An 11947-nucleotide genomic window follows, 5' to 3' on the forward strand; every position below is an offset into this window, starting at 1 on the left:
TTTCCTTCAAACAGTTTGAGCTTGGAATGGAAAAAAGGATAATGTTTTCATCAGTGCTCTCACCATCAGTGAACTTTGACAGTGTCCTTATTTTTTTTATATACACAGAAGCAACATTCATTGCACATTTTCTTGCAAAACCTAAAAGGCCAACATTCATGGCCAGGAAGACAGATCTGTTATCTGTAACCATTAAAAAATTATTTTGAATATTGTTAAACCTATTGCTATGTCTTGATAGTATATGAGAGATATAATTTCCTACTACCAGTACAGTAGTAATACTGAACTGTACTGGTAAAATTATGCATTGTATTTTTACAATGCGTTTCTTCTTGTTCGGCATACACACACAAACTTCATCTCCATCTCATGCAACCAATATGTGCGTCAAATTTTCTAAGTAGCTCATCCTTATACTTTTCTGTTTTTTGTGTCTTACTGCAGACCTCAGGCCCCTTCCAGACGTGGCAATGACCGGTAACTGCACACGTGAGTGCACCGAGTTTGGGCACTCTGACTCCTGCTGGATGCCCGGCCAGCCTTCCCCCAACCGTAAGGTCTCCAAGAACGCCCCCAAGCTCTCCACCTTTGTGCCTTACCAGGAAATGGATGGACAGGAGCACCTGATGGCCAACGGCAGCCCGAAGCCCATGGTAACAGAGGAACGTGGGACGGGTGGTGGCGCTGGTGGCAGCAGCTCCAAAGTGGCCAGCATGAGGTTCATGACCCCATACAGCAGTGCCTACCCTGGGAGCGGAGACTCATCTGGCAAAGACTGTGGCCTCGAGGAGATCCCACTGAGCCAGGCAGCAGAGTACCACTCTGCTACCACCCCCACTGGCCAGACCTCCAAGAGAGAGATCTACCTGTGAGGGTCAAGCTCTCAACTTTAAATCCCCAATGATCCACGATGCCGCTCACCGCCTCACCTCCAACCTCCTCACATCCACCCCCTGTGCCTACAACTCGCTGTGCTGCAGCACGACTCACCCTTTTTCCTTTTTACAACTGCATCACCGAACAAGGCTTTAGAACACCCCCACCCCGTCTTACTGCCGCCACCGCTGACACTCCCCTCTAGAAACCAATCAAATGTAAGAATAGACAAACGAAAATGGAAGAAAATTCAGTTTTAGCTGCTGTGGAAGGAATGTAAACTATGCCACACAGTTGTGATGATTTCATGGGAAACTATTCAGCTCTTCGCGTATTTGAGTTAAATTTTTGTCTGTGGCATTGCGCGTTGTTGCTGTGTCGGAACAGGAAAAGAACAAGGACTTCATGGGGGCTAGGGCAGAACTTCTTGTAAATCCTACTTAAATATACTGTGTAATCTTATCTATCCTCGACTTTTTTATTTTATTTACTTTCTTTGTTGACTTCGGACGCCGTAGAAATCACATTTTTTAGTGAAGTTGAATTCAATCAACGGAAACAGCTCATTGAAAAGACGTTTTCAGAAACGCAGCTGTTTCACAGTCACCGGAGTTGTATCTTAGTTTTTCCGCAGAACAGATCCTTTTTTCAGTGTACAGAGCTGTAAATATTACAAACAGTGAAAGAGGAAACTGCTGTGGCTCTCAGTGTGGATCTGTGGCTGTTGTGCTGTCTGCAGATCTTCACGTATCGTCACTTTGATGGACTGAAAATCTGGGCGCACACAGGGTGACAACATCGCAGCATTCGGTGTCCCACTGCAGGAATATGGACTCTTGAGCATCACCGACGGTGCCAAGTTACGACCACAAGACTTTTTGTTGTTTGAGTGTTTCAGTTTTTTTGTTTTGTTTTTGTTTTGTTTTTTTAATCCTTGCAGCTTCTCAACACTGCTTTTGTGGGAAAGTACATCCTTATTTTATCAAGAGGAAGCTGACTCAGAGGATTATGACCTCATGTTGCTCTCAGTCGTTGACCATATTATGAAAATTGTTATAATGGACTTGTTTAACAGTTAAATATAAACACACAATCTTCAACATGTGTTACATTCCCATTTCATTGTTTACTGATGAGAATCGAAAAAGGTTTTGGGATAGAAAGTTCTGTTGCCATCAAATCACAATGTTCATGTTTAAGAAGAAAGAATGAGAATACAGAAATTGTAAAAATAATTACAGCCTTCTTTTGTTCTATGGGTTTCATGCTTAAGGATGTATGTATGATCTGGTCTAAAATTATTTAAATCTAAACCTCAAATTAAGGAATACCCACAACAAACTCCACATTATTTGTAATTTTTAAAAATGAGACAAAACAATGTCAAATGGAAACACCATACAGCTGAATACACCATCAGTGTGGGTTTTAATCGTGAAAGCAGAAACAAGCTGCTGCTTGTGAGATGCTCCTAAAAACCTATAGACTGTAAACGGTAAACTACTATAAACTATAAGCTGTAGTTTGCTGTCATGACATGTGCATGTTTTAGCGCCAGTCTAATGTTGTCAGAAAGACACATTAGTGATCTCAGAGAAGCAATTGTTGCTCCACATCAGTCTGGGAAGGGTAATATGATAATTTCATAGCAATTTGAAACCATCCTCCTACCAAGCTAGAGAAATATTATTCTGTAATCGAAAGAATTTACTTCCACAATGCTGATGGAGTATTGACAAAGGTGTACATTGGTTTTACCTATGCTGTGTTATTCTCAGTAGATTAGTTGGCTTTTTATGCAGAAAATTGCAGTTCTCATACATTTTGATTTTCTCGAGGTATAAAATTCCAAAATAGAAGCCATTTTTGGTTAAACGCAACTTAGTTAAAATTGAGCTGCAGGGTCTTGGCATTTTCTCCATTTCTTATAACTACAATTAAAAGTTTAAATGTCCCATTGTAAAAGATCAAATAAAAAAAAAAAAATCCTAAAGGTCCATCCTCTAGGGAGCAGATGTGAAGTCCAAAACTGCATATACTTTCAGCACAACATTGGGGTAAGAAAAATTACACAAATTTTCAGTCAAACTTCAATGACTATCAAGTTATGGTCCAGTTTTGGTACAAACACAAACAAGAAAAAACACAAAAAGAAAAAGCTGAGTATTTATCAGAAAGTCCAGCTGGTCTCAGATGGTTGAGCAAACATCAATCGTGAAGCTGCTCCGGCAGCTAGAATATGTTAACCACAGTGTTCATGAAGACTGTTTTGTTTGTTTCTGAAGCAGCTGTTTCCTGTTGATACTGTCCACTGCAGCTGTTCTCACTCCTGTGTGTTTGACTTTAGAGAGCATCTCCCTGCTGTGTTTGTTAACTCGAAAGAAGAGCCCTTGGGTCATTGTCGCCGCTCGTTAGTTTCCAATTCTTTCCCACCTCTGCGTGAGGCTGAGTTGCTCCATGTTTAGCAGGAGTATTTATTAAGCCAGTTTGCTGTGTCAGGTGGGCGGGGGGCAGCTGGGGAATGTGGCAGACAGTTGTTGTTGTGCTCCGGTCACACAGAAATGCAAGATTAATGACATCTGAATGGGCTTTTGTCCACTAACCCTCCCACTCCCCCACACATGGAGCTCAGCAGAGAACGTCTAATTACAACCTGAGGCTCTGCATATCACCAGTGATAATTTGCATGAGGAAAAGGGAGTTGGTGTGCAGGTTCAGTAATTTCAGGTTCAGGTCAAAATGGCTACTGAAAATGATGTGAGATTTTACCTGAACTGATGGAGACTAGCAGAAGAGGATGAAAAGAGGATATTGATTACCCTGCTCTCTGAGATAGTTTAGCTTTTAATATTTAATATACTAAATCAAGTGTGGACATGTTCAAAGTATACATTTTCTTTAGCAGACACAAATAAAATAAAGTAAATGAAAACATTTGGATCTTAGATAAATCTTAGTTTAAAGCTAATGAAGAGCTAAATCTGCAAAAAAAAAAGAACAAAAAGAGAAGTCTGTTTGCTCCACTTTATACACCTTACCTTAAAGAAAAACATGATTAGCAAAATAAAAATGAATGGAAAAGCATTTCTAATTTCAAAAACATGTTTTGCTTATTTAAAAACATCCATCAAGGTTAAAAACTGAGGATGAATCCACTGTTTATAGAGAGAGCAGCAGACCTGATATGGTGGTCATCAATGCCCAATGAATTTAATATTATTAAATATTAAATTCATTACACACAATGTGACACATTTCAAGCATTTCGTCCGTCATCTTTTCTCAAAGGTGGCAATGTTTCTGACTAAAACATGTTATATTTTTGAACTCATCAAAGTACCTGCTGCATCTTATTGTTTTAGAATCCAATTGCAAGCCCCAGGATTGGTTATAGTTTGTATTTAATAAACTATTAAACAAACTATTAGACAAGTTAATAAAAAAAGTAAAACAGTGTCCAAACGCTTGACTGCTACCGCGTTTCTGTGACCATTTGAAGGATCCAAAGTGATGCATTTTGTACCATTTTAGTTAAACATGCCTGTTTATCACATCCACAAGGTGAGATCAATGTCTTTCTCAAGTGAACAGTAGTGTAACTGACTCATTAGTTTGGTTTCTTTGCACTCAGCACTTCTAGCCTTCACAGTCAGAGCACCACACCAAAGCAACATAAACAAGTTGAAAGTCTTTGCAAGTGAACTGATTACAAATTAGGGTCATCAGCTGGGTCAGGCAGGGTTAATGTCTCATTTCATGAGGCAAACAGCTTGATGGAGCATCTTAGATTGCTTCTCTCTAACTCTTGTGTTTTTATCTTCAATGTACAATCATCCGTTACATATCAGACAGCTAATTGCTTTGTGTTGTGTTTCATATTTGGTTCAATTTGAGGTAAAGCTTGACGTGTGGGCTCTTCTGCAGTTGTTCTCATGATTCAGCCTCCGAATAAAGTTTGATTTATTCTCGACATATCTGCCCGTTCAGTAAATATGCTCATACAACGACACACATACATCAACCGTCATTCAGCTGCCGCTCAGCCCTACCCGCGGAAGAGATTTAGAGCTCATGAGTGCTGCATGCGTCTGCGGGTGATTTAACACCCGAGCTCAACGGTCTGATTGATTATTTACAGGCGTATCGTGGCGGTCCACCTTCACTCCTCTGCTCCTCTGCTACGTCCAGCGGCCGCTCGGGCGCGCGGTCAGAGTCCCGGTTGGCCTGTGTTTTGCTGAGTGCAGTGTGTGGTGTAAGGATGCAGAAAAAGGTCTAGAGGTCTTGTAGCATCAGCTTAGCCTCAACCTTTTGGCACCAATTAACCCTGGAAGAAAACAACAACGCTCTGGTAACCTCTGGCAATCTTTGGTGAACTCTGCAACGTTAGTTTTACGTCAAGAGAAAACAGTGCTTTGGTGTTTGTGCACATACTCACTAAGAGATTAGTTTACTTATTATAGACATGAATAGGTTTAAGTTCTTAAAATACTTTTTAGTACAGATAAACTTAATTAAGCCTAGATAAAAGATTTGGGCTGGGACTCATTAAGCTCTTCCAAACTGGTAGACTGAAGTCAGTTTTCTCCTCTATGTACCTTATATTTGCATTATTAACAACTCAATCGGTCTGATTGGCATCATCAAAAGGATTGAGCCAATCAAGTCTTCCTTCTAATTTTTCAATTCATAAGAAATTGGATATAAGTGAGCTAAAACACAAAAAATATTATGATGGAAAAACAGTCCTGTAATGAAGCAAGGCATTGCTATTTTCATTCATAGTGAAGATATATATTATTCCCTAATTTGTCAATGAAAGCATAGTTGTTTAATTTCTTGTGGCAAAAATACTTGCAGGAAAGTTTGCTCACGAAACATCAGTTAGATAAAGCCTAATGTCAAGAAATATTTATGACAGCTAATGGATAATTTTATTAAAGTTTGTTTACAGAAAATTGTGCAAACACAGCAAAGGCAACAAATAAGTGCTTCCCATAAAAAACAGAAGGCAACAAAAAAATAAATGTCGCACACAAAAAAAAAAAAGTCAAATAAAACTAAACATGGAAAAAATGACCCCAAGTGGTCTGAACTGTGTAAACTGCACAGTGGTCACAATTTTGAGGAACAAGGTAAAACGCAGTTGTGTTAATTATAATGAGGAAACCTGGACAAATTTATCCGTATCGGACATTTAAGCAAAAGGACAAATCAAAGCCCTTTAGATGAACAAAAAGAATCAATGTCAAACATTCAAAAACACTATTACAATGCAGTGCTGTAATAAAGAAAATAATGAGAAGTTGGAATCCAGATTAAAATGAATGATGTTCCAGCCTTTCAAAGGCAGCTCAAAACAGACGAAACAAAAGTAAAAATTACCTTCATTTACATTTCATTCCAGCTGGTATGACTGTGCAGTCAGACTGTCAGATTTGATAAAACCAAGTAAAGAGGAACAGCTACCGTGCTGAGAATATAGCTATTTATTTCTTTGCTTGACTTTAACTCACATTTCTTCTTCTGTTTTTTATCTTGTATGACTGCAGCAGGAGCCCTGAGGTGTGTCTTGAGAACACTACATAGAAGTTTCGATAATTTGGCAAAAAAAAAAAAAAAAAATTCATAGAAGAAATTCAACTAGACAGAATTTCAAAATCAAGAGTAAAAGAAAAAAATCTTTTTGGGTGTAATTTTACCCAGAAACACGTATCAATAGTAATATTATTAATAAAAAATACTTTATACCCAGCATATGCGGTAACAGTCAAATATTTAGACAAGGTAATGAAAAAAGTAAAACGGTGTCCAAACGCTTGACTGCTACCGCGTTTCTGTGACCATTTGAGGGATCCAAAGTGTCAGCAAACACTTCCTGCTCCCTGGAGGAAAACCTAAACCCCCCGACACATCCTCCAGCCTCCCGACCTACCTGTCACCCCCCAGGAGACCTTCTGTCACACACTTTGACAGTCTCTGTATGGGTGTGTATGTGTGCGCAGGAAGAAGGATGGGAGCTGGTCGCTTTGCATGAACATTTCAAATCCACTTCACAGTGACAGAAATTGATATTTCTGACATTTTCTCTGTGTTGAAATTCAGATATTCTGTTTGCCAAAATATTCAGGTGGACTTGCGATATGCACTGATTCATATCTAATCAAAGAAAATGATCTCTTTGGACCTTTTCATTGAAAGTGGAAAAACTATTTGTAAAAGTAGCGAGTATCTTCACTCTTACTTGACAATAAAATGGACCATTGTACACATTAATATCTATCAGTTAATTTATATCATATACAAATTCAGTGTGTGCTTCTCAAACCAAGCTGCAGCTCTTATTACAAAATAGCATTACACTCCTTCAATTTTACTCTTCATTCAGTATTAACTGAAATTTATTGCTGATTTGTTCAACATGTATGACAGAAATGCATAAATATTTTGTGAATATTTTGTGAAAACCCTTTCTTATTTCATTTTTTAAACCTTTAGAAAACAAAAATTGTACAAACACTACTGGATAAATTAAAATTGTGGGTATTTTGCACAGTTTTCTAAAAGAAAAGATTTCTTGTGACACTGGGCATCAGCTGGATTTCCCCCCTTTTATTTTTATTCATTTTAAGTTCGGGGAGATATAATTCTGATTATCCAACCATTTTGTTTGTATCTTTACCAAACTAATTGTCCTTACATCATATTTTGGGTCATGTAAAGATAATTTTTCTCATCTCTGACCTGTCAGCTGGTGTTGTTATGGAACTGACTCGGTAAATTCAATGTTTTCTCTCTCAGCTTTCTGAGATCCAGTTGGGAACGAGTTGATTCCCCTTGTTCCATTTGCGATGTGTATAAATGGGACATTTGCTCTGCTGAACATGTTAGACACAGAAAAAAAAACACACTTCATAATTAACACACAGGAATTGCATTGAATTTATTAAAAAAATTTTCATCAGGAGAACAAGTACTGGATAATGGCTTAATATTTGCATTGCTTTTACTAAACTTCCATTTAGTCAGCAAAAGTTTTACTTGAGAATCAACAAACGTCTTAGCAGATTGAGGAAAGGTGATGAGCAACAGAAGGTTTATCAACTGACAGAGGAGCAATGCAATCGACTTTTAAATGTGCCGCTGCCTCTGAGCAGTTAAACAATAATAATACAAACTATTTAATCTATTAAAGAACATAAATGCAAAGGATGTATTCTAATTAAAATATCCACGTGAAAATACTTTTTTTTTTCCAAATTTGTGACAATAAGTGACAATTTAGTCTGGAAAGGCCTTCCCATCCATTAATCCATCACCTTCCGCTTAATCCAAGGTTGGGTCACGGAGGCAGCAGTTTAAGAAAGAAGGCCCAGACTTCCATTGTCCCTCCAATGTCTGGGTGTTTCTCTGGGTGTCTGTGGGACGTGGCTGGAAATCCTGACCAAGGAGTCAACCAGATGCCCCGACCAGATGCCTGAGCCACCTCTACTGGCTCCACTCAATGAGGAGGAACAGTGACTGTACTTTAAAACTCTCTAATTGATTGAGGTTCCTCAGAATGAAAATCATTTTAGGCGCTTTTATCTGCTGGACAGAATCATTTTATATTAAAATAGGTTATCATTTGTGAAAGTGTAGATTCATTAACCTCTCAGCCTATCCTTTTCTTGTAAATCTTAACATGTATCATTGCAACACATTTAAATTTCCAGCCACTCTGGTTCCTCAAAGTACATTTTGTACTAAGTACTCAGTATGCTTTTTTACTTTGAACACACTTTTGTGTAACAAAGAAGAATTAAAAACATTCTTCTCAAAATAAATACTTGTTTTGAATACCTATATTATATTTTGATAGATGCCTTTCTTATTTCATATCAGAAACATGTTAGCGGAAATAAAAACCAAGTCTAAATCTAATAGGAGTATGCATAATTTTAGTCTCAATTGTACTTCTATTGCAGCCTTTCCTTGCAATTGATTGAAACGAATTGGAGAAAATTACTTCAAAGTATTGAAGTGTGTACAGAAAATGCAAAATTTAGGTATGAAAAAACAAATTACAGAGATTTAGGAAGGCAAAGAAATAAAAAATAAAAAACTACTGACACTGGAAACAAAAAATATTCTCAAAATATCTTGACATTTCTTTTCCCACTTAGCCTAAAAAAAAACTGTTCAGTTTTGTTAATCCTTTATTTTTCTCATGATAAATTCTTGCAATGCAAGAATTTGTGCTTTGAAGTGTTATAGTTGTTCAAGTTGTTCAATTATTTGTGTAATTGAGTGATAATAACACTGCAAAGCAACATCATCATATATTCATTTACATGGAAAGGAGAAAACTGAGATCTGATCAATCAGATTTAAAAGCCAAAATAAATCCTTCACAAGAACAAAAATAAGATGAACAAACAATTCAGTCAAGTTAATGCGACACATGTTGTGTTATTGTCTCAGATATTGTCTCTGGTACTGTTTAGTTCACCGTGATTTGCCTCCCTTTCTAGAGAAGACTTTATTAAAAAGGTGAAATGTACCTTTTACCTTAAGCAACATATAATGTGTAGTCAAATTAACTGTGATTGAGATGTAATGGCTTCTTCCTTTGATTTAAAAATGAATTGATCTGCTTGGATATTTTTGTTTTTTCTTTGCCTGAAAAGAAAAAACAAACTCTCCGGGATTACGTTACTTATTACTTCTTTGTATTTAAGTTAAAATGTTTAGCATTAAATATGACCAAATCTACCAGAAAACCTTCTGCTTGCTCTGCTCTGCATAATCCATTGAACCCAATTTTAACCTTTCACAATACAAAAAAAGTTTTCAGTGGAAGTTAAGTAAAGTTTGTCCTTCTGAAGTCGTTTTAAGGTTTAAACCTTTTCACTAATAGATCAGATCTACAGCTTGATGAGGCTGAATTTTGTCAGTGCAAACGTCCAGTGGTAACTCAAATGCAGTTCTACACAGATGGCTCCACATGAATCTTGGAATAAAGTTTGGTTTTCAGATTGTGTATTATACCAAAGCTGGAGTCTCTGGAAGTGAGGCCTCAGCTGAAGCATGAAGACATGCCGATTTATAAATATGATACATTTCTGTTATTGTCACAGTTGTTTATCAATGATATGGAATCGACACTGTTATAGACATACAATATGGAAATAAGTAATTGTTTGTTGTTGTTTTTTTTTAAAGCTGATGTGTGAATGATGAATTGTTATTTCGTCCCAAGCGAGCAAGTTCGCTACAAGTTTTTTATTTCTCAACTCAACATAAATTAATAGCTAAATTTGGAAGAAATTACAAAGACAGACTGGTTGAGCAAGCTTATTTTTTTCCATCCAGAATATAGAACGGTCTATCCAAAGTTTATCACAGATGTAAAATGTAGTCATATGACAACTAAAACCCAGTTTTCAATGCATTCTTGAGAAAATTGAAACAACAAACTTATAGTGGATCCTTCTGTAAGCAAAAATAAAACTCAAACGATATTAAAATAGAAATATGTAAGGGCAGGGATTTCACAGACCAACACAATTTGTGCACAATTTTGAAGATCACCATGAAAATGTATTATTTTCACAAATGAAATCATCTGAACACCAAGAAAATGACAAATGTTGTTATTTAGAAATAAGACCATCTGTCTTTTTCACTTCTATTCAAAATTGTGCACAATTGTGGTGGTTTGATATGAAATCCCACTCTACTGGTTAAATGTTTTGGTTCTAGCATTAAAAAATATGAAAAGTTCAATAAGGATTAATACTTTTGCAAGGCACCCTGTATATGTGGTATTGTTCCTAAATATTTGAGGTTATAATTTGCAAATTTAAGAAAAGCAGTTGTCATTTCTATGTATTTTTATGGAGCTCAGGGTGTGGCGTCCACATTTATATATTACTAATAAGAAACTAAAAATCTTCATAAAAGTGATCATTGGCACAAATTCCTTCAGTGATTTATTGGGTTTTTAAGTCCAAATTTGTATAGAAAAACATTAATTTTGGTCTTAACAGCATGAAAATTTTACAATATAGCAAAACAAAAATACATTTTTTTTTCAATTAGAAAAATAAGTGGAGAAAAGTATTGAATGATTTTTGCTTTTACATGAAGTCCACATTTGTAACCTAAATGTTGGTTGGTTATATTTATATAGAGAAAAAAAAACTGCTAGTGATGCCTTGTTTTTTTGTACAGTTTTATGTACATGCAAGTGTAGGTTTTTGAAAGATGAAGATGAGAAACTATATATATTCAAATCCGTGAAGGAATCCAGAACCTGTAGGAATATATCATCTAAAGTACCGTAGGATCTATTGTAACGTAGGAGAGAGGAGTAAAGCTCAGAGTGGAGGAAGACAGCGTCCCTCCTCCTCCGATCATTCACCCACTCCTAATTTTTTCCATTTTCCATTTTCGTTCTGAAACTGATCTCTTGTTTTCGATGTCTTTTGATTCTCTTGGAGGACGTTTGGTGATGTGTTTGATCCTCATCTGTTCTCTTTCTATTGGCATGTTTGAATAAAAAAATGTGGTATTTTATTTTTGCTGAGCAAATCAAAGAAATATCTTGTAATTACTCCTTCCTTATAGCTTTACAATAAAATCCATTCAGTCGAAGAAAGATGATGAGTGAGTCCTTTTTTTCCACTAATGTAGACTGGGGTCATGGGTTGTGTCCAACTTTATCAGTTGCCATTATATAGACTGAAAGCACAATAACTAACATATTTAAGACGTCTATTTCGGGTCATTATACATATTCTCTTTCTCCTATCCTCCCATCAAATTTAAAAAAGCTTATAAAACTAAAACAGTTAAAAGGTGTCATACTACTCTAATGTCTCTATTACAGCTTGCAGCTGTAACAGAGACAGTTGTTAGTCTTGATTTAAAGGAACTCAGTGTTTCAGCTTTTCTGCAGTTCTCTGGAAGTTTCTTCCACATTTGTGGTGCATAGAAGCTGAATGCTGCTTCTCCATGTTTGTAATAGCTGAAACGGTGTGGTGACTCTTGATTGCTTCTCTTTGGTCCAGAAATAATTGTGTCAATG

At 36.6% G+C, this 11947-nt stretch overlaps 1 protein-coding gene across 2 annotated transcripts in view; it reads left to right on the forward strand.

The window, feature by feature from the left end:
* LOC129362832 (protocadherin-1-like) overlaps positions 1 to 11521 on the forward strand; it is a 190974-nt gene extending 179453 nt beyond the window's left edge. For both annotated transcript variants that reach the window (XM_055034592.1, XM_055034591.1), the window contains one exon: positions 448 to 11521. In XM_055034592.1, the coding sequence (XP_054890567.1) occupies positions 448 to 875 (428 nt within the window). In that variant the 3' untranslated portion in view covers positions 876 to 11521. The remainder of the gene's footprint in view (positions 1 to 447) is intronic.
* The last annotated feature ends 426 nt before the right edge of the window (positions 11522 to 11947 follow it).

Source organism: Poeciliopsis prolifica, unplaced genomic scaffold (assembly GCF_027474105.1).
Source record: "Poeciliopsis prolifica strain line A6 unplaced genomic scaffold, Auburn_PproV2 SCAFFOLD009, whole genome shotgun sequence".
Classification (NCBI taxonomy): Eukaryota; Metazoa; Chordata; class Actinopteri; order Cyprinodontiformes; family Poeciliidae; genus Poeciliopsis; species Poeciliopsis prolifica.